The following is a 23,736-nucleotide window of genomic DNA, read 5'->3' as shown; positions in this document are numbered from 1 at the left end:
TGTCTCTGTTAATGTCAGGTTCAAACACTGATGACATCTAATAAACAAGACAAAAGGCAAAGAATCAAACAGAGACAGAATTGAATTTGGACTCAGATCTGAGGAATGACATGACCACTGTACTCTCTGTACAGTCCTGCACCACGCTCTGCCCAAAGATTGTACTCTTCCTTCTTTATTTGACTTTCTCCCCCCTCCTTCCCACAGCTGCTTCCTGAGGGAAGCGGGTCGTAAACAGCGTTGCCTTCGGTTACCGAACAGTTCGAAGAGAGTTTGTCAAATTGTTCAAAAAGAGTCCATAAAATACTTCAAAAAGAGTTCCTCTGGAAGTTGGGCAGATCCTGCCATCTGTCCACTTTGTAGTCCCAGTGGAGTTTTACGAGCATTCTTCTTGGTAGGTTTCAGCCTTTTGTCTTCTTGTCAGGAACACAATGTAATACAAAGTTTTTTGTGATAATTTAGAAACAATTATTGTAACAGTTACATTCCTTGCTTCATTTCTTGTTTAATAGATGTCATCAGTGTTTGAACCTGACACTACTAAAGCATCAAAAATAAATACATTTTCCACACGTCTGACATGCTTTTGTCCTCAGGTTTGTTCTCTGAGCTGGACTCTCGGCCCGGGCTGGGCCTCATCAACTACGGCGTTTCCATGACAACACTGGAGGATGTCTTCCTGCGTCTGGAGGCGGATTCTGAAGTGGACCAAGCAGGTGGGAGCATAGACGTGTCATAAGTAGGCGTAGCATTGGCTGCTGTGTCGCGAGAAATTGGGCCGCCATCTTGAAGTGGTGATGAGCAGCCTAAACTGACAGTTGACAGGTAGAAAACAAAGATGCTAAAGTGACAGTTGACAGGTAGGAAACAAAGATGCTAAAGTGACAGTTGACAGGTAGAAAACAAAGATGCTAAAGTGACAGTTGACAGGTAGAAAACAAAGATGCTAAAGTGACAGTTGACAGGTAGAAAACAAAGATGCTAAAGTGACAGTTGACAGGTAGGAAACAAAGATGCTAAAGTGACAGTTGACAGGTAGGAAACAAAGATGCTAAAGTGACAGTTGACAGGTAGAAAACAAAGATGCTAAAGTGACAGTTGACAGGTAGGAAACAAAGATGCTAAAGTGACAGTTGACAGGTAGAAAACAAAGATGCTAAAGTGACAGTTGACAGGTAGAAAACAAAGATGCTAACCTGACAGTTGACAGGTAGAAAACAAAGATGGTGTTCAGCGTTTTCCTGCTCAAATGAGCAGACTGTTGAAAATAGGAATCGGGGGATTACTTTTCTCAAGTAAGATTTAAAATTAACGTACTATTGGTTGTATTTTGTGAAAAGAATATTAGCACAGAGTTGAGAAGGAGCAAAGATCTTCAATAGTACTGAGATCCTAGCTGCTAGCAAACAAGAGTATGCTCATAATAGAATTGCTTGTCAATGAAATTACTTACTTTTAAAAATGTCATACTTGAATAACATGATTTTTAAATAACTGATGAAGCCAACAGGGGTAGACAGTCAGATGGACAGTGGCTATATAGTATTATACAAGTCTACATTTAAATCAAATATTTTTTGCATAAAAGTACATATAAAAAAAATGTCTGTAAACATGATCATTTAAGGGAAGAATGTAATATAAAATATCAAAACAAAGTGTCAAGACAGAATAAACTCTCTGCTGCTGCAGCAACGGAGATACAGTCTATAGAGATACAGATATCTAATGTATTCATACTTTATGTAGCATGTATATATAACCTCATCATATTGTTTCTTCAACTTCAAAATAGCTGACCGTTTTATTCCCCCTTCTCTGGGATTATATTCCCAGTTTTGATCTGGGGCGTCTGGTCACTTTTAGCATATAAGAATATTCTGTTATTGTTAAAGGCCTACTGAAATGAGATGCTCTTATTTAAACGGGGATAGCAGGTCCATTCTATGTGTCATACATAATCATTTCGCGATATTGCCATATTTTTGCTGAAAAGATTTAGTAGAGAACATCGACGATAAAGTTCGCAACTTTTGGTCGCTAATAAAAAAGCCTTGCCTGTACCGGAAGTAGCAGACGATGTGCGCATGACGTCACGGGTTGTAGAGATCATCACATCTGAGCATTGTTTACAATCATGGCCAACAGCAGTGAGACCGATTGAGACCGAGAAAGCGACGATTTCCCCATTAATTTGAGCGAGGATGAAAGATTTGTGGATGAGGAAAGTGAAAGACTAGAAAAAAAAAGAAAAGAAAAAAAAGACCAGGGCAGTGGGAGCGATTCAGATGTTATTAGACAAGTTTACTAGGATAATTCTGGAAAATCCCTTATCTGCTTATTGTGTTACTAGTGTTTTAGTAAGATTATATGGTCGTACCTGTACAACCTGAAGGTCGGCCCCGCACCTTTCTTCAGCACCAGTCGACGGGTGGTGGCGATGCCCATCTCTGCCCTTCGCAAGGGACCGTCTTCGAAACACGATCTTTCGAAATGATCGCTATATAATACACTGTACTTTGTGTGTGTGGTCCAATCCAACCGTGTTTGCTTGACATCTCTGTTCCATAGTAAAGCTCGACTGTCATCTTTCGGGAATGTAAACAATGAAACACCAGCTGTGTTTGTGTTGCTAAAGGCGGCCGCAATACACCGCTTCCCACCTACAGCTTTCTTCAATGACGTCTCCATTATTCATTGAACAAATTGCAAAAGATTCAGCAACACAGATGTCCAGAATACTGTGGAATTATGCGATGAAAACAGACTACTTACAGCTGGGAACGGTGCTGGAACAAAATGTCCTCTACAATGCGTGATGTCACGCACATGCGTCATCATACCGCAACGTTTCAGCAGGATACTTTTGCACGAAATTTAAAATTGCAATTTAGTAAACTAAAAAGGCCGTATTGGCATGTGTTGCAATGTTAATATTTCATCATTGATATACAAACTATCAGACTGCGTGGTCGCTAGTAGTGGCTTTCAGTAGGCCTTTAAGCAAACTATGAATAATAAAACATGTGTCCTTTATCATAGCCACACGTATGACAACAAGGGGGTGAAAATGAGTGGTATTCAGTGAGGTAAGATGAATGAAATGCGCTGACAGTTCATTGCTCCTGACAAACTAATTGCACTGAATGGAGCGGATCACCAATCCAAGATGGCGGCCCCGCGTCTCGTCAGCATCAGTAGGCAGTAGCGTGCCATGCTGCTACCCTTACAACATGTCCATGGGTGGCAGCGTCACCAAAGTGTCGGAGCATGAGCACTTCCTCATGTCGTGTGCCCCTCCCCCTCCCCCAGACTACAGCGTCTTCAACCGGGACCCGAGCGAGGACGAGGGCGACAGCATCCCCTCAGACGACGCAGACCAGCGGCTGCTGACCTTCTCCGACACGTCAGACGCGGTGTCGGGCCTGGCCCTGTGGCGCCAGCAGTTCAGCACGGTGGCGTGGCTGCACATGCTCAACATGTGGCGCGAGAGGAAGGCCTTTATCTACACGTGCGTGTCTCCTACTGGGATGCCATGACCACCGCGTACTGACAAAGTCCTTTCTCTGCAGCCTGGCCTTGTTCCTGGTCTTTGTTGCCGTGGTGCTGGTCCTGTCTCTGACCACCGGGAACATCCAGGTCCACTCGCAGGGCCGCCAGTTCCTGCCCATCTACCTCCTGCGCAGGAACCAGCCCCAACACAGATACAGCACCAGCCTGCTGCTTCACAACTCCTCAGGTGACCACTTGCTGCCGGGTGTCCGCTCCATCTTGACCGCAGCCGGGCGCTGTTGTTCGGGTGTGTCCGCAGGCTCCGATATTTCCGAGCTGGTCCACAACCTGGAATCTCAGGACATCAAGGTGGAAGTGATGAGGCAGGGCGACTACATGGCAGCCGCGCCCCACAGCGCCGCCATCAACGTCACGGGATCCAGCAAGGTGCACTAAACTGTAAAAATAACCAAAACATGCTGATTTAAGAACTTAACAAAGTTTGTATAGTCAAGCAAATAAGAAACAATGTAAATATGGATAATTAGTCCCAGCCTCGAGAAAAGTCCTTAATTTAGTTGCGGTTTGTACACTTTGAAGACAACAAAGTGCGACTTATACTCGGGAGCGACTTATGTGTGAAATTATTAACACATTACCGTAAAATATCAAATAATAATATTTAGCTCATTCACGTAAGAGACTAGACGTATGAAATTTCATGGGATTTATGGATTAGGAGTGACAGATAGTTTGGTAAAAGTATAACATGTTCTATATGTTATAGTTATTTGAATGACTCTTACCATAATATGTTAGGTTAACATAGCAGTTGGTTATTTATGCCTCATATAACCTACACTTATTCAGCCTGTTGTTCACTATTCTTTATTTATTTTAAATTGCCTTTCAAATGTCGATTGGTGTTGGATTTTATCAAATAAATTTCCCCCAAAAATGTGACTTATACTCCAGTGCGACTTATATATGTTTTTTCCCTTCTATAATATGCATTTTCAGCAGGTGCGACTTATACTCCGATAAATGCGGTAGTCTTTTTTTTTTTTTTTTTTTCCTTAACTCGACAGCGATTCCTTCCTACCTTCCAACTTTTTTTGTACGAGCATTGATTTAACAAAATGGACAAAATTTGCTGGAACACTGCAGTGAACAGTGGACTATAAGCTGCTACTTTCTTTTTTTTCTACACGTTGAAACCTGCAAATTGTAAAACGGTGCGGCTAATTTGTGATTTTTCTTTGCTGACGGCTGTAATAAAACAAATAATTTCAATTTAAAAGACAAGCAAATACGCCGAGAAGGTGTTTAATTGTTGGTACCATGGCGCCATCTTTTGGACAAATACGCTCACTGCAGGTGCTGCAGAGTCTTTCCATTGGCTGCTTCAAAACCCGGAGTAGAGTGTTGTTCACTCTTCTAGCCGTCCATAGCGTTTCTACCCGTATAGATTCTTCATTCTTCACTCCAAGCAACGTTTGTAAGTTTTACAATATAACTACATCAATTGTTACTTACAAAGGTGTCCCATGTGTGATGTCTGTGGGAGTGTTTTCATGCATATTTGTACCTGCTATCATAATGTAATCTAGCCGGTGTTGTTAACATTAGCTAATATGCTAACACGTTCACGAGTGTCCGTGTTAGTATTATTAGCTTACAATGGAATTCTTTTGGTATTGTTTCACTTTCACAAATTCCTCAGGCAAATTTACCAAAACGTCAGCGTGCAGTTATTGAGTCTGTTTAACTGATTAGAGAGCTAGTTTGCGCAGCTAGTGGCTCCATGACCGTGAGTTCTGTTTTGTTTGATCACCCGTTTTACTGCCGTATTACAGACACCGTTTGGAAACAATTCAGGTATGTCAAAAAATATTTACACAATATTATCTGTGTGAATACCTTTTCATAACGTATACATCGGCAACTTATAGTCAGGTGCAGCTAATATATGGAAGAATATTTTTCTTCTAAAATGTACAGTGGGTAAAATACAGTAAGTGTACTGTATTGTGCAGCAAGTGACATGCAGGGCTTTGCTCCTCATTAAATTATACTGGAGTAGCCCTAACCCAAGGGGTGTCGAAAATAAGGACAGGTGACCCAATTTGAAGATTGAAACATGTTTCTATGTAAAAAGAGTAATTACAAACTCTCAGGTTCAAACACTGATGACATCTTTTAAACAGACAAGAAGCAAGGAATCATGCAGAAATAAAATGTAATTTTGCTCAATGAGGAGAGACTTTTTTTTTGGGCTGTACCCTAGTTACAGATCCAACCTACGCTCTAAAACCCTGCCCACGTGCTCCTCTATTTATTTGGGAGGTACCTGGTTGCATCACTGAGGCTGCCGCTGAAGGGGGGGGGGGCAGTTAGACGCAATATATGACTATTAATGAAATGCAAATGTGCTGACACTCGTGATATCGCTCTGTCTCTGCTCTGTCTGCGTCACGGCACTCGATGTACGCCCTTGGCAGTCAGCAGGCCGATTGTGGAAACAAACACTGATACGAGACGACTCGCTTTGCACAGATGGAAAAGTACAACTTCAGCATAATTGATAATAACTATAGCAACGACCTTTAAGCATAAGAGTTGTGTGATAACTTACACATAATTATTCTAACACAAACAATAGCGATACCAGCACTAGAGAGATCACCGAGCCGTGCAAAGTTTGGCGCATTCTCTAAAATAGTCGCCCTCCTCAGGATTTCTGTCATCACTAACTTATTTCACTGTCATTATTATTAAAAATGACACATTAAATTCCCGACTTGTGGAAATTTTGATAGCAGGACACAGACTAATACTCAGGTAAACTGACAGGTTTGTTGGGCGTGACCTTTGCTAACTGAAGCGGTTGTGGAAAGTGTTGAAGAGAAGCGTACAAAGACGGAGGTGCTACTGTGCTTTGTTTTAGGGCTTCAGGTACAGCGTGGCCTTCAACAGCACCACGGTCCACTCCTTGCCCATGGCTGTCAACATTCTGAGCAATGCGCTGCTGAGAGGTCTGAATGGCAGCGGACACATCAGAACTTGGACCAAACCGTTCGACTACGTAAGTATCGGCGAGCACCCCACTCATCCTCACTTGTCCCTGACGCTGTGGACCGTCCAACAGCAAATCCCTGAAGCCACGTCCTACGTGCTGGTCTTCATCGAGGCCATCTTGCTGGGAATGCTGGCGGCAGGCATGCCGGCGTACTTTGCCATGGACCACACTCGAGACCGAGAGGTAACCTTTTCCTCCTTTTTTGCTCATTAAGTCCAGACGAGAGCAGGAGTATGGAGCTTGAGTCTTTAGGAGTCAGTACACACACATATTCACAACTTGGATTGTAGGGTATACTGGTACTAGTATAGCATCCAGGTACTAATGACTTAAAAACGGTACTATACCCTGCTTGAAAAGTACCAAATTCCCCTCTTTTTTTTTTTTTCTGTAAATGGGCATGACAGTGCGTGGTCACATGCGGACATTGCTGGTTTTACCAGCATGTTGGTCAGCGCATACACACAGAGTACTTACAAGCAGACACAGTGTGTGGACAGAAAAGGGAGAATGGACGATGTTTTGGTGTAAAAAGTCAAGATAAAGGTGAAGTTAAAACACTGAAACACCCTCAGGAAGAGCTGCTTTAACACATGCAGCTAACAGTGTGTTAGCTACTTCTAAATCACTAATCCCGGCCTCCGTGGCGACAAATAAAGTAAGTTTCTTACAAGTATTATTATCACTGGAGATACGCGCAATAGCTAAACGTGCTTCACTACACACCGTTGGAGGCTATGATAGCTACCCGCTAGCAGCAAGCTAGTGCTCCTGAATGTAAACAAATGGATCTACACCTGACATCCACTGTAATGATATCAAGTACAAGAGTGTATCTAGTCGATACTGCTATGATTACATCGGTATTGTTATCATCAAAAATGTATTTTCATTCATATTATGGAGGAATATTCATATGATGTTTATAAAGTCAGTAAATATGTCCCTGGACACATGAGGACTTAGAATATGACCAATGTATGGTCCTGAAACTACTTGGTATCGGATCGATACCGAAATGTGTGGTATTGTTAGGGTGTCGCATGGCTGCAGTTGTGTGACCCCGTGGATGCAAGAGTCCAGGAGAGAGGAGAGTAGGTAAGATGATTTAATTTCATCAACGTAACAAAAATAAAAATAAAGCAGACTTGCACAGAAACGTCCCCAACATAATTTATCTTCGAGCCCTGAGGAGTGCTCAAGTGAAACATAAATAGGCAGTAGTTTGATTGACAGCAGGTGTGAACCGCTGCCAATCAACGAAAAGAGAAAAACAACAGTGCTTGTGAATAAAACAGGAAATACAACAAAGTAAGAGCACTGAACAGGAAGTAAATACAAAAACAGGAAAAACTAAGTGAAGTAAAGTGACAGATTGTCACAGGTATCATCCAAAACTAATGTCAAGTATCAAAGAAGAGAAGAAGAAGTGATTATTACATTCTAACAGAAGTGTAGATAGAACATGTTAAAAGAGAAAATTAACAAGTGGATTAATAATCCATTTTTACAGTTTGTCCCTCATGTGTAGAAAATAATAGGTGTATAAATGACACAATATGTTACTGCATACGTCAGCAGACTAATTAGGAGTCTTTGTTTGTTTACTTACTACTAAAAGACAAGTTGTTTAGTATGTTCAACATTTTATTTAAGGACTAAATGACTATAATAAAAATACGTTTCATGTACCCTAACATTTTTTGTCCCAATAATGACATGTTTTGTGCTCCTTTTTATTTAAAAAAGTATCAAAATACATTTTGGGACCGGTACCAAAATACTGGTATGGGGACAAGCCTACACACGACACACAGCAGGGAGACCAGATGCACCCTGTTTAGCCAAATTCCACTTTTCTTCTAGCTGCTGTTTCTCAAACTGTAGTGCTCAATGATGAATATGAGTGATCCCCTCCACTTGGTCAATTGAAAAGGTGCCTGCCTCGTAGTGATGGAGTGAAGAGATGTTGTCAAACTAATTAAATGAATGTTGTGCATTCTTAAATGGCCGGTATTGTTTTGGTGAAGAAGTTTTCTCCACTAAAACTGTTGACACTGTGGTACTTCATAGCCGTTAAAGTGCATTTTTACACATTTTCTCTCAAGGAAATATCATCCAAAGCAGGGGTCAGCAACCTTTTAGAAAGCAAGAGCTACTTCTTGGGGACTGATTAATGCCAAGGGCTACCAGTTTGATACACACTTAAATACATTGCCAGAAATAGACAATTTGCTCAATTGACCTTTAACTCTATGTTATTGTTAATAATTGATGATATTTATCTTTGTGGAAACACTGATCATCTTAATGATTTCTCACAATAAATATATATAGAAAGAGATAAATATATATTAAAAAAAAGGGTATTTCTGTCTGTCATTCCGTCGTACATTTTTGTCTTTCGACGGAAGGTTTTTTGTAGAGAATAAATGATGAAAAAAAACCTAATTGAACGGTTTAAAAGAGAAGAAAACAAACAAAAAAATGAAAATTTGATTTTGAAACATAGTTTATCTTCAATTTCGACTCTTAAAAATTAAAAATTCAACCGAAAAAATGAAAAAAAAAACTAGCTAATTCGAATGTTTTTGAAAAAATTAAAAATATAATTTATGGAACATCATTAGTCATTTTTCCTGATTAAGATTAATTTTTGAATTTTGATGACATGTTTAAAATAGGTTAAAATCCAATCTGCACTTTGTTAGAATATATAACAAATTGGACCAAGCTATATGTCTAACAAAGACAAATCATTATTTCTTCTAGATTTTCCAGAACAAACATTTTAAAAGAAATTCAAAAGACTTTGAAATAAGATTTAAATTTGATTCTACAGATTTTCTAGATTTGCCAGAATAATTTTTTTGAATTTTAATCATAAATTTGAAGAAATATTTCACAAATATTTTTCATCGAAAAAACAGAAGCTAAAATGAAGAATTAAATAAAAATGTATTTATTATTTTTTACAGTAAAAAAAATAAATTTACTTGAAAATTGATTTAAATTGTCAGGAAATAAGAGGAAGGAATTCAAAAGGTAAAAAGGTATGTGTTTAAAAATCCTAAAATCATTTTCAAGGTTGTATTTTTTCTGTAAGATTGTCTTTCTGAAAGTTATAAGAAGCAAAGTAAAAAGAATAAATTAATTTATTTAAACAAGTGACGACCAAGTCTTTAAAATATTTTCTTGGCATTTCAAATTCAATTTGAGTTTTGTCTCTCTTAGAATTAAAAATGTCCAGCAAAGCGAGACCAGCTTGCTAGTAAATAAATACCATTTAAAAAAAATAGAGGCAGCTCACTGGTAAGTGCTGCTATTTGAGCTATTTTTAGAACAGGACAGCGGGCGACTCATCTGGTCCTTACGGGCGACCTGGTGACCGCGGGCACCGCTTTGGTGACCCCTGGTCCAAAGCATCTTAAAAATGGTCAAATCTGCCCCTGTCCCCTCAGCACAAGTGTTTCAATGCCTGCACACATGAAGACTATCACTCACGTGGACTTTTCTTGTCCCCTCAGCTCAAGTGTTTCAATGCCTGCACACATGAAGACTATCACTCACGTGGACTTTTCTTGTCCCCTCAGCTCAAGTGTTTCAATGCCTGCACACATGAAGACTATCACTCACGTGGACTTTTCTTGTCCCCTCAGCTCAAGTGTTTCAATGCCTGCACACATGAAGACTATCACTCACGTGGACTTTTCTTGTCCCCTCAGCACAAGTGTTTCAATGCCTGCACACATGAAGACTATCACTCATGTGGACTTTTCTTGTCTCCTCAGCTCAAGTGTTTCAATGCCTGCACAAATGAAGACTATCACTCACGTGGACTTTTCTTGTCCCCTCAGCTCAAGTGTTTCAATGACTGCACACATGAAGACTATCACTCACGTGGACTTTTCTTGTCCCCTCAGCTCAAGTGTTTCAATGCCTGCACACATGAAGACTATCACTCACGTGGACTTTTCTTGTCCCCTCAGCTCAAGTGTTTCAATGCCTGCACACATGAAGACTATCACTCACGTGGATATTTTCTTGTCCCCTCAGCTCAAGTGCCGCTCCATGCTGCACGTTTCAGGCTTGGTGCCGTCCGCCTACTGGTGCGGCCAAGCGGCCGTGGACATGCCCTTCTTCTACCTGGTCCTGTCCTGCATGACCACCGTCCTCTTCGCCTTCCACCCCGGCAAGCTGCTCACCTACAGCAACCTCACTGCAGTGGTCGGTGCTGCTTCTTAAAGACACACACACACACACACACACACCTTTTATATATGATCTCTCCCAGGTCCTGTGTACTGTTGGCTTTGCCCCGGCAGTGATCCTCTTCACCTACGTCTTCTCCTACGGCTTCACACGAGTGCAGAGCAACAAGGATTTCTTCTCCGTCATCTCCATGATGGTGAGCAGCATCCCAATGAGAAAAAAACTGTGCTCTTTTTCTGCTCTGCTCCTTTAACGTGGCCCTTGCTGATATGGACTGGCTTTGAATTCGTTACACTTTTGGCACCAGATGGTCCTACTGTGCACCAATTCACTTAAAATCCAACGGTGGTATGTTTCGATAGCACGTCCAGTTGCAGACTCAGCCAAGCATATAAATAATATATATATACTCAAATAAATGTCATATATTACAAACAGACGGTTTAGTAAGTGACAATTGTTTTAGTTATATTGTAAAACTTACCTTATTTCCTTGAATTGCCGCCAGGGCGGTAATTAATTTAAAACCTCTTCTCACTCCGGCATTTACCAAAGGCATGCGGTAAAGGCAAGCATGCGCTAATTATTTTAAAACCTCTTCTCACTCCAGTGCTTAACAAAGGCATGCGGTGAATTTAGGCCTGTGCTTATAAATTTGAGTGTGATGTAAGGATACCATCATGAAAACCACATTTAATTAAAAAAACATTATGGTCTTACCTTTACTTATAAATGAAGTCCATGTGCAGCTCCTTCTGATCAAAAGCATCGATAACTTGTTTATAGAAGTCTTCCTTGTCTTTCTTCAGTTTTAAAAGTCTCTCTGTCTCGATGGAGATCTTCCTTTATTACCTCCTGCTTCGATTGAAAGTCTAGTTTAGAAAACTGTTTAATTTTAGATATGTAATCCTCCATGTTAAAAGTGCAAGTGAGAGGAAAAAATAAACGATCGCTGCTCACTCTTGCTGCTTGTTGTCACTTCTTCTGCAGCCGAGTAGTCGCAAGAAGGATCACTAGCGCCCTCTACCACCAGGAGGCGGGAGTCATTTAATGACTCATATTTGACACACGCAGCTACGGTATATTAATGAAACAAAGCTGCTTACTGTTCTTTTTAGCATATTCAATAGCTTGGACCTTAAATCCTACTGAATAGCTCTTAACCTTCTTCCCTTTATGTGATTTCAAATGATTGAAATCAGCCTCCTCCATTTTGAAAATGATGACAGGTGAAGTGTCACTCGTGACGTGACGAGTTTGACCCGGCGGAAATTCTAGGCATATGCTAATTATTTGGCGAAACGAGCCGGCGGTAATGCTAAGCATGCGCTAATTATTTTGCAAAACGAGTTTTACCTGGCAGTAATTCTAGGCAGGCGCATACTATATACTCGGCAGCAATTCAAGGAAATACGGTATTCATTTATTCATGTCACCTTTTCAGTCATCTGCGTGGGTTTAATGAAAACTTTCGAATACAAAAAATTATGGTATTTAGCGGGAACAAAAATCCATAAATTAGTCGCACCGTCTTATAAGCCGGAGGGTTCAAAGTGTAGGGAAAAAGTAGTCGGGAATGTCCGGTATATTATTTATTTTCACTCGGACATCATCATTTGATTTCAGTTCTTCCAATGCAAATGTGTCCTGGTCCTCAGGTGTGTGTGGTGTCGGCCTCGCTGGTAAACCTGCCGCTGGTGAGCGACGACCCCGCCGTCACGCGAGCGCTGCACAGCGCCTTGTGCGTCCTCAACCCTCTTTACCCGCTCATGGGCTGCCTCAACTGCATCACCAAGGTACCTGTCGGCCCCGCCCCCTTGTTTGTTTTGATTCCAACGCATCCATGTCACCGTGCAGGCCACCTTCCTGCCGTCCTTCTACGAGGACAACTTCCTGTGGAACAGCCGGCTCATCGCGGTGTTGGCGGTAAGTCCACACGTGAAGGTGAGGCAGGTGGCGCTCGTACAGGAAGTCAAGTGTCTTTTCTTCACCAGCCCTACCTGCAGTGTGTCCTGCTGATTCTGGTGCTGCGCTGGCTGGAGGTGCGTCACGGGGGCAGGACCGTGAGGAAGGACCACTTCTGCAGGTGATGAACATGCAGGTGGAACGCAGCCTGCTGGATCACGAGGCAGAGTTTGATACCAATCACTTGTATCGACTGTCATTCATGCTACAGATCCACCCACTATTGGGGCCGATAATTGGTGTATTAGTCTTTTTTTAGCAATAGTTTTTTCTTTACAACAGAACTACATCAGCAGATGCAATCCGACCGTGACGGACCTGGTAAAGGGTTTTTTTTTTTTTAAATGTTTGCAAACATATTCTTAAAAGTCCTCATGCTTCATAGCAAAGGCTGTGTATATTATGTACATGTGATTTATTAGTTTGTATTTATACATTTGCAAAGATTTCTTTAAAAAGAAGTTTACATTGTCATGATGGGTTATTGTGAATAGAATTTTGAGGGCAAAAATGAATTTATTCCATTTTAGATTACAGCTGTAACAACAAGATGTGAAAACTTTCTGGATGCTCTGTTGGAATGTTTGTAAGAAAGAGTCTTTCTTTGCCCCAAATGGATGATATTTAACATATTAGAGCGGCTCCTCACTGCGTATATCAGCCAGGGCACCTAAAATCACTGAAGTATCAGCCAGAGGAGATGTGATTTTGTGATCGGCATCTGAAGGCAATTATTTTTTGGGGCCGATATTGACGGGTGTGCTACATCTTTGCCATTGTGTTTCAGGATCTCATCCAAGACCAGCACCAAAGTGGAGCGCAACCCGGAGGAGGGGCTGAAGGAGGACGAGGATGTTGAGATGGAGAACGCCCGAGTGAAGGAGGCGCTGGACAGCCAGTCCTGTGAGGAGGTGCGTGTCACACAAGAGCGGCAGCCATGTTGGCGCCCTCATACTTCTGTTGATGCCTTGCAGAAGCCGCTGGTGGTTGTGAGCAACCTGAGGAAGAAGTACAAGAGTCGCAGAGAAGATGTGGCCCTCAACAAGAATACAAGGGTGGCCACAAGGAAGGTCTCCTTCTGCGTTCGTAAAGGTACTTGCTGTCCTGTCCTCTTCCGGCCGACATGCAGTCCTCACCTCCCACGTCTCTTCCTGCAGGCGAGGTCCTTGGACTGTTGGGGCCCAACGGCTCAGGGAAGAGCACCATCATGCACATGCTGGCCGGGGACCTGGAGCCCAGCGCAGGACAGGTAGGTGCTGCTCTTTGACACCTGGACAGTGTTCATGGACGCTCCCACAGGTGCTGATGGCAGATGAGGCCACGGACTCGCACCTGGGCTACTGTCCTCAGGCCAACCCTCTGTGGCCCAGAATCACTGTGCAGGAACACCTGGAGATCTACGCCGCCATCAAGGGCCTGAGAGGACAGGACGTGCCCGCCATCATCAAACGGTAGCAATGCAGCGTGTTCTTATGTCACAGCCTTCTTCCCCAAATTGTAGAAATGCATTCAAAATTTTGCACACAATGACAAAGTCAAACTTTTTTTTTGCAAATGTATTAAAAATAATAAAACTAAAACATTTTATGTACATTCAGAACATCCGGAAAGTATTCACAGCACTTCACATTTGGTTATCATACAGCCTTATTGCCAAAATGGAAGAAATGTATTTTTTTCCTCAAAATTCTACACACAATACCCATCATGACAATGTAAAACTTTTTTTATTTTTATTTTTTTTGCAAATTTATTAAGACTAAAACATTTCATGTCGTACAGAGCATCTGGAAAGTATTCGCAGCACTTCACTTTTCGTTATGTCACAGCCTTATTCCCCAAATGAAAGACATTCCGCTTTGTCCTCAAGATTCTACACACAATACCCCATAACGACAATGGAAAACTGTTCTTTTTGTACATTTTTGCAGATTTATTAAAGATAAAAAAAAATTAAACATTTCATGTACATACAGTTCATCCGGAACGTATTGAATTAATTGAAGTGAATTATATTTATATAGCGCTTTTCTCAAAGCGCTTTTACATAGTGAAAGCCAATATCTGTGTTACATTTAAATCAGTGTGGGTGGCACTGGGAGCAGGCGGGTAAAGTGTCTTGCCAAAGGACACAATGGCAGTGACTAGGATGGCAGAAGCGGGGATCGAACCTGGAAACCTTGAATTGCTGGCACGGCCACTCTACCAACCGAGCTATACCGCCCCAAATGGCCCATTCATTGTCAATGGGTAGAAAAGTCCAGGAAATTCCAGGAACACCAAATTTTGAGAAAAGGGAAAACATATTTTATATTCGATGTATTGGAAGAGTTTTAACGGTGGACGGTTGATAGGTCAAAATCCGGTTTAAAAACGGCGCCAAATTTTGAGAATTTTGGGTATTGTAAAACTATGACTACATCCAACTATTTGAGTGTGAATTTTGGGAATACCGTGAATTTTTGAAAACATTGATACAAGTACAATTGTCCTAGATGATACCAATGGGTTGGTGTAGGAATCGGTTGAAGAATGTTGACGCAGTAACTTTAAATTGAAAAATGAGTATTTCGGAATTCCTGAAATTTTGGGAAAGAGGAATTTGTAGGAAAAAAAACAAGTCTTTTTTCTTATAAGAAAAGAGTTTTGAAGGTGGACCGCTCAAAAATGGTTGAAATATGTAGATTGTAAAAGCAAGAGGTAAAAATGGGGCTTTGGAAAACCGGGATTTCTTTGAAAATTGGCCCATGCATTTTAGAAAAATCCATTAAAAAGCATGTTTATTGTTGTGATTGTAGTGGTGTGCAAGTGTCTAACTTGTATTCACATCACTTCCCCTTTTCCACGTTGTGTTATGTTACAGCAGGGGTAGGGAACCTTTTTGGCTGAGAGAGCCATACAAGCCAAATATTTATAAAAGTATTTCCGTGAGAGCCATATATATATATTTTTTTAACACTGAATACAACTACATGCGTGCATTTTAAGAAAGATCAACATTTTTAGAGTATAAAACGTCTCTTATTATTTTTAAAAACACTGTTATTCTGAGGCTAACCAAAAATAAATACAATTTTTCTTAGCATTAATCCGACTTCTTGAACAGGTGCGGTAGAAACCGGATAGATGGATGAAAATGCATGAGAATGGTTTGTATTTTTAACGTTATTTTTGACACGGTGATTACCAGCTGAATTATTCATTACTTATCGTGTTAAGCAATGTCAGCTAAGATTTATCTGAGAGCCAGGTGCAGTCATCAAAAGAGCCACATCTGGCTCTAGAGCCATAGGTTCCCTAACCCTGTGTTACAGCCTTGTTCAGGAATGTACAATTAAAGGCATTTTGTCCTCAAAATTCTACACACCCCATAATTAGGGATTACTACAATATTCATGTTACCACAACATTAGGAGCAATGTTTTGCTACTTACTCTTATCTACTTGACATTTGTATGATAGGATCATATATTTGTGATGGATCCTAATATCTGATGGGATCCATATCTCTGTGATGGGATCCATATCTCTGTGATGGGGTCCATATCTCTGTGATGGGGTCCATATCTCTGTGATGGGATCCATATCTCTGATGGGATCCATATCTCTCTGATGGGGTCCATATCTCTGTGATGGGGTCCATATCTCTGTGATGGGGTCCATATCTCTGTGATGGGGTCCATATCTCTGATGGGATCCATATCTCTGATGGGATCCATATCTCTCTGATGGGGTCCATATCTCTGTGATGGGGTCCATATCTTTGTGATGGGGTCCATATCTCTGATGGGATCCATATCTCTGATGGGATCCATATCTTTGTGATGGATCCATATCTCTGTGATGGGATCCAGGTGTCAGCTAGCACGTGTGTGACTTCTTCTTCCTTGTCTTCAGTGTGCTGAGTGCGTTGGAGATGCAGGAGCATGTGCACAAGCAAAGCAAGAGTTTGTCAGGAGGACTGAAAAGAAAAGTAAGAAGCAGCAACATTCCAGAACAGGGGTGTCCACTGAGGGCCACACTGAAAAATCAAAGCCTGCGGGGGCCATTTGCTATTTTTCTTTTTTTTCCGCAAGGAAGCGTCTCAGTCATCAAAAGTTGCAAATAAGTAATATACTATTATTTCTTCAATGCTTAAATTTCTAGATCCACTTAAGATCTGTCGATAATAAAGTTTTTTGTTTTTTTTAATTTTATGCTTTTTGTTAAAAAAATGTTTTCATGGCAAGCACAAAAAATATGCAACATTTTCTCCCCAAAATGTGTAATATTTGATGTGAAGTAATTGTAGCCTCAACCTCTTGAGGCCCAAGTTGTTTGTTTACATGCTTTTTTTATTTTTCTTTGCTATTTGGGCATATTGGACCCTAATTAGAATAAGTGAAGTGAATTATATTTATATAGCGCTTTTCTCTAGTGACTCAAAGCGCTTTACATAGTGAAACCCAATATCTAAGTTACATTTAAACCAGTGTGGGTGGCACTGGGAGCAGGTGGGTCAAGTGTCTTGCTCAAGGACACAACGGCAGTGACTAGGATGGCGGAAGCGGGAATCGAACCTGCAACCCACAAGTTGCTGGCACAGCCACTCTACCAACCGAGCTATACCGCCCCAATAAAAACTATGAATCATCTTTTGATATGATGTACTTAGTCCAGAAGTACACAAATGTGTACTTCATGTTTAGTGACATGCTAATTCCTATTTTTACACTTTTTTCCCCCAAATTCCATTGTATGTTACACGCTTCTGCCACCACCAGATGGCAGTATAAGTAATCCACATAAAATGCCATAAGACCCCAATTAAGTAGTGTACACCGTTTTGGAAATAAGAGCTAAAAGGTGCTGTCCACACATGTGGCCACTAAGCCTTTAGAGGTGTCAATAATTCATGACAACATTGATTTTGATGCTTATTATATCTGTAGCAATGATAGTTGAAAAACTATGCTGGACACCCTTGTTCTCGAACATGTGCACCCTGACAACCCGTGTGCTCACACGCTCTGCTCTCTGTGGTCCCGCTCAGCTGTGCTTTGCGCTGAGTATGATGGGGGACCCGCAGGTGGTCTTGCTGGACGAGCCGTCATCGGGGATGGACCCCAAGTCCAAGCAGCGCGTGTGGTGAGGCCTCGTGTGCCGGCGCACTGCCAGACGTCAAGGTCCCACGTAAACCTGTGCTGTGTGCAGGAGGGCCGTGCGGGCCGCCTTCAGGAACCGGCAGCGCGGCGCCGTGCTGACCACGCACTACATGGAGGAGGCGGAGGCCGTGTGCGACCGCGTGGCCATCATGGTGTCGGGACAGCTGAGGTGTGGTCCCGGGCGTGGGCGTGGTCTTCTGGTCCTCACACAGACCCTCACCTCCTCTCTCCCGCCTCAGGTGTATCGGCTCCATCCAGCACCTGAAGGCCAAGTACGGGCGAGGATACAGTCTGGAGGTCAAACTCAGGGAGGGGCTCCAGCAGGGGGCGCTGTTGCACGAGCAGATACTCCGAATCTTCCCCCATGCTGCCCGGCAGGAGAGGTGAGAGTGTGTCCCCTTTTTCACCTGCGATACCATACCCATACTTAGTATTGGCCAATACTGACACGGACCCCGTTTGATATCAGCAAGAATCCTGTCGTTCAGTAGAAAAGGTTTGATCAAGCGAAGTGAGTCAAACACTAACCTACTTATTTACTTATGCTGTCTTTAAGTTAAAGTGGAGTGGCCATTGTTTATGTGAGCACTCACAAAGCCTGCTGAGTGGCCTAGTAGTTAGATCAGGGGTCACCAAGACCAGGTCGCCCGGAAGGACCAGATGAGTCGCCCGCTGGCCTGTTCTAAAAATAGCTCAAATAGCAGCACTTACCAGTGAGCTGCCTCTATTTTTTAAATGGTATTTATTTACTAGCAAGCTGGTCTCGCTTTGCTCGACATTTTTAATTCTAAGAGAGACAAAACTCAAATAGAATTTGAAAATCCAAGAAAATATTTTAAAGACTTGGTCTTCACTAGTGTAAATAAATGTATTTATTATTTTTACTTTGCTTCTTATAACTTTCAGAAAGACAATTTTAGAGAAAAAAATACAAGCTTAAAAAAGATTTTAGGATTTTTAAACACATATACCTTTTTATCTTTTAAATTCCTTCCTCTTCTTTCCTGACAATTTTAATCAATGTTCAAGTAAATGTATTTTTTTTTATTGTAAAGATTAATAAAGAAATTTTAATCTAATTCTTCATTTTAGCTTCTGTTTTTTCAATAAATAATTTTTGTGAAATATTTCTTCAAACTTATGATTAAAATAAATAAAAAATATTCTGGCAAATCTAGAAAATCTGTAGAATCAAATTTAAATCTTATTTCAACGTTTTGAATTTCTTTTAAAATTTTTGTTCTGGAAAATCTAGAATAAATAATGATTTGTTTTTGTTAGAAATATAGCTTGGTCCAATTTGTTATATATTATACCAAAGTTCAGATTGTATTTTAACCTATTTAAAACATGTCATCAAAATTGTAAAATAAATCTTAATCAGGAAAAATTACTAATGATGTTCCATAAATTATTTTTTTAATTTTTTCAAAAAGATTTGAAGTAGCTAGTTTTTCTCTTCTTTTTTTCAGCTGAATTTTGAATTTTTAAGAGTCGAAATTGAAGATTAACTATGTCTCAAAATTTTATTTTAATTTTTTCTGTGTTTTCTCCTCTTTTAAACCGTTCAATTAAGTGTTTTTTTCATCATTTATTCTCTACATAAAACATTAAATCAATCAATCCGTAAAAGGAGAAAAAATGTACGGTGGAATGATATTTATATGTATTTATTTATTAAAGGTAAATTGAGCAAATTGGCTATTTCTGGCAACTTATTTAAGTGTGTATCAAACTGGTAGCCTTTCGCATTAATCAGTACCCAAGAAGTAGCTCTTGCTTTCAAAAAGGTTGCTGACCCCTGGGTTAGAGTGTCCGCCCTGAGATGGGTAGGTTGCGAGTCATAGCAAAGACTATAAAAATGTGAGCCATTACCTCCCTGCTTGGCACTCAGCATCAAGGCTTGGAATTGGGGGTTAAATCAACAAAAATGATTCCCGGGTGTGGCCCCTGCTGCTGCTCATTGCTCCCTTTAGAGGGTGATCAAGGGTGATGGGTCAAATGCAGAGAATAATTTGTGTGTGACAATCGTGGGTACTTTAACGTAAATTGTTCATGACATTGAAGGATGCGGACACGTTTGTTACTGGGTACTTTCCAATACACTTTTGATACTTGGTCTGACCAATATTGTTCAATGATTTTTGCCCATGTCTATTGTGTGCTTAGCTGTCGTGTAGCTGCCCAGAGCCTAGCATGTTTGTAAATGACACGACTAAAGAGCGAGTCACAAGTGGTCCAGGTAAACATGCCAGGACATTTTTGGCAGGTACCCCTTTTATTGAGTAATGTGGTTGATGTAAGTTTACTGCAGATGCCTCAGTGGTGCCTGTTCAAGGTCTATCGGGAGACCAGTGGTGTTCCTCAAGGGTCCGTCTCAGGTCTTCTCTTCTTCATCATTTGGCCTTTTCAACCAGATTAAAAAAAAACAAAAAACTGTACATTTTAATGTAAAAAAAAAAGACTGTTCAGTCGCAACCATTTTACTCATATTGCTGTAAATCGGGAATATCCGAGCTTTTTGACCTGGGGGCCACGTTGGTCTAAAAATATTTGACCAGGGCCAATGACGTTTACATATTATATACATATGATGGATATATAATTGATGTATACTGGAATTCATATAATGGATATAAGGAGTATGTCAAAGTTTAATATTAACATAATCGATTTATAATGGATATATATTTTATATAATTGGATGTTAAAAGTACTGTGATGAGGTGGTGACTTGTCCAGGGCTAACTCTGCCTACCGCCCAAATGCAGCTGAGATCGGCTCCAGCACCGCCCACGAACCCAAAAGGGACAAGCGGTAGAAAATGGATGGATGGTTATTAAGAATATGTGAAAGTTTCATATTAACATAATAAATATAGCATTATTAATATGATGGATGTATAATTAATATAAGTGGATATTAAGATTGTGTGAAAGATTAATATTCATATAATGGATACATAAGTAATATAATTGATGTTTAATAAATATAATGGATATATAATTAATATAATTGGATATTAATACATTGTTTACTTCCGTGACGAGCTCCTTAAAGTTTTGTAATCAATCAGAAATATTAAGTGGCTAAAATGTGCCATACATGTATAAGTGTGGAGAGTGTTTGACATGTTTCCCATCATGCACTCTAATGGATTTAAATGTTTGATGTTTGAATGTTTTTTTTATAATATCCCCAAAGTTGAGTGAGCGGGTGGTGTTATGTGTGACCATGTGTGTTCACCTCTGTTAGTTGCATTGTATTTTTGCACCATGACTAGGGAAGCTTGTTTGGATTGTGTCATATAAGTAAATGCTGTGCTATCATTTTTGAAGTACTTTCAAAGGTCATTGATCTGATTTAGTGTGTTGAACTCATGACGCCTCGCGGGCCTAATTGAAGATGCTGTGAATTGGAAAATGTTACCGTTGGTTTTTACGATAAACTGGCAGCTCAGTTGCCAGAATTTTTTCCGTAAAATGTACTATTTCTTTTTTACTATAGATATAAAACTACTTTTTTACAGTAGAATTCTGTAGAATTCTGTAGAATTTTACTGTAAAAACAACTGTAGATTTTTTGGTATTACCATAAAAGGCAAAACTGTACCACAGTTTGTACAGTAAAACATTGGCAGCTCAGTTGCCAGAATTTTCTCACCACAAACATTTCCATGTCCAGTATAATGTAGTAAAAATCAGTTAAAAAATGTCACAATTTTACCGTAAAATCCAGATAACTTGCTTTAAAATCATTAGTCGAGCAGATAAAACTATTTATTTCTATTTGAAATAAATGTATTTGGTTTGAATGCGATTGCATGAACTACATGTATTTTTTTCTGTCGAAATGGAAAGAACAAATACATTTATTGACATATATTTTTACCAGACTTTCCAGGGCCAAATAAATTGAAGTGGATTAATGTGGAATCCCGACTTAAACAAGTTGAAAAACTTATTGGGGTGTTACCATTTAGTGGTCAATTGTACATAATATGTACTGTACTGTGCAATCTACTAATACAAGTATTAATCAATCAATCAATCTGCCCCCCGGGGCTTGACTCCGACACCAGTCAATTAAATAGACCCAAATCAAATGTGTACTGTTGTCTGGAATATACAAAACACATCAATTCAATAGATATGACACTGAAGGCAGAAGTCCTTAGCTTGCTGGAAACGTGGCCCTAATAACGATGTCACTGAACATTAACCAATGTTGTCACACTCTGTCTGCCAGCTTCGCTACAACCCTGGTGTACAAAGTCCCCATGGTGGACGTCAAGTCCCTGGCCAAATCCTTCTATGAGCTGGAGCGCGGTGAGTCAACACACACACACAACTAGGGATGGGTACCGTTCACACTTGAACCGATACAGTCGACACCCGTACCAATTTTCGGTACTTTTGTGTGTGTTGATAATAAAATATAGATTTTTATTTCAACCTTTCCAAATAATCTAATTATATCTTGCTTTCTGCTCACATTTGAGTCTCATTTGCAAGTATGACAGAAAGTTGCAGTTGCAACTCCCAGACATTAGATGGCAGCGATGTGCAATTTATGTTGTGTTGGTCACAATACGAAGGTCCCGGGTTCAATCCTGGGCTCGAAATCTTTCTGTGTGGAGTTTGCATGTTCTCCCCGTGACTGCGTGGGTTCTACTCTGGCTCTCTCCCACCTCCAAAGACATGCACCTGGGGATAGGCCCCTCCCACCTCCAAAGACATGCACCTGGGGATAGGCCCCTCCCACCTCCAAAGACATGCACCTGGGGATAGGCCCCTCCCTCCTCCAAAGACATGCACCTGGGGATAGGCCCCTCCCACCTCCAAAGACATGCACCTGGGGATAGGCCCCTCCCACCTCCAAAGGCATGTGCCTGGGGATAGGCTCCTCCCACCTCCAAAGACATGCACCTGGGGATAGGCCCCTCCCACCTCAAAGACATGCACCTCAGGATAGGCCCCTCCCACCTCCAAAGACATGCACCTCGGGATAGGCCCCTCCCACTTCCAAAGACATACCCCTGGGGATAGGCTCCTCCCACCTCCAAAGACATGCACCTCGGGATAGGCCCCTCCCACCTCCAAAGACATGCCCCTCGGGATAGGCACCTCCTACCTCCAAAGACATGCACCTGGGGATAGGCCCCTCCCACCTCCAAAGACATGCAACTGGGGATAGGCTCCTCCCACCTCCAAGGACATGCACCTGGGGATAGGCCCCTCCCACCTCCAAAGACATGCCCCTCGGGATAGGCACCTCCTACCTCCAAAGACATGCACCTGGAGATAGGCCCCTCCCACCTCCAAAGACATGCAACTGGGGATAGGCTCCTCCCACCTCCAAGGACATGCACCTGGGGATAGGCCCCTCCGACCTCCAAAGACATGCACCAGGGGATAGGCCCCTCCCACCTCCAAAGACATGGACCTGGGGATAGGCCCCTCCCACCTCCAAAGACATGCACCTGGGGATAGGCCCCTCCCACCTCCAAAGACATGCACCTGGGGATAGGTTGATTGGCAACACTAAATGGTCCCTAGTGTGTGAATGTTGTCTGTTTATCTGTGTTGGCCCTGTGATGAGGTGGCAACTTAAAATGTTTATTTTACGATAAATACACTGGCAGCTCACCAACATGTTACTGTAAGATTTAACACCACATTTCTGTCAATGGTAAAACTGTATCACATGTTCTGGGGACTGAACTGCCATTTTGTTTACATTGAACAACAGTACCACTCTTAGTGTTTATTTATCAATCAATCAATCAATGTTTATTTATATAGCCCTAAATCACAAGTGTCTCAAAGGGCTGCACTTCAGTTC

General features: G+C 41.2%; 1 protein-coding gene across 2 annotated transcripts in view; it reads left to right on the top strand.

Annotated features, from left to right (window-relative positions):
• The window catches only part of abca5 (ATP-binding cassette, sub-family A (ABC1), member 5), a 52,534-nt gene that overhangs the window by 27,285 nt on the left and 1,513 nt on the right, over positions 1-23,736 (top strand). For both annotated transcript variants that reach the window (XM_061875992.1, XM_061875991.1), the window contains exons 17-36: positions 597-716; positions 3,313-3,511; positions 3,573-3,739; positions 3,812-3,939; positions 6,440-6,577; positions 6,641-6,754; positions 10,628-10,798; positions 10,866-10,979; positions 12,442-12,579; positions 12,641-12,709; positions 12,778-12,869; positions 13,536-13,659; positions 13,723-13,840; positions 13,906-13,997; positions 14,048-14,199; positions 16,646-16,721; positions 17,781-17,875; positions 17,942-18,061; positions 18,132-18,275; positions 22,141-22,220. In XM_061875992.1, coding sequence (XP_061731976.1) covers positions 597-716; positions 3,313-3,511; positions 3,573-3,739; positions 3,812-3,939; positions 6,440-6,577; positions 6,641-6,754; positions 10,628-10,798; positions 10,866-10,979; positions 12,442-12,579; positions 12,641-12,709; positions 12,778-12,869; positions 13,536-13,659; positions 13,723-13,840; positions 13,906-13,997; positions 14,048-14,199; positions 16,646-16,721; positions 17,781-17,875; positions 17,942-18,061; positions 18,132-18,275; positions 22,141-22,220 — 2,451 coding nt within the window. The remainder of the gene's footprint in view (positions 1-596; positions 717-3,312; positions 3,512-3,572; positions 3,740-3,811; positions 3,940-6,439; positions 6,578-6,640; positions 6,755-10,627; positions 10,799-10,865; positions 10,980-12,441; positions 12,580-12,640; positions 12,710-12,777; positions 12,870-13,535; positions 13,660-13,722; positions 13,841-13,905; positions 13,998-14,047; positions 14,200-16,645; positions 16,722-17,780; positions 17,876-17,941; positions 18,062-18,131; positions 18,276-22,140; positions 22,221-23,736) is intronic.

This window comes from Nerophis ophidion, linkage group LG17 (assembly GCF_033978795.1).
Source record: "Nerophis ophidion isolate RoL-2023_Sa linkage group LG17, RoL_Noph_v1.0, whole genome shotgun sequence".
NCBI lineage: Eukaryota > Metazoa > Chordata > Actinopteri > Syngnathiformes > Syngnathidae > Nerophis > Nerophis ophidion.
This window is presented reverse-complemented; position numbering and strand designations above follow the sequence as displayed.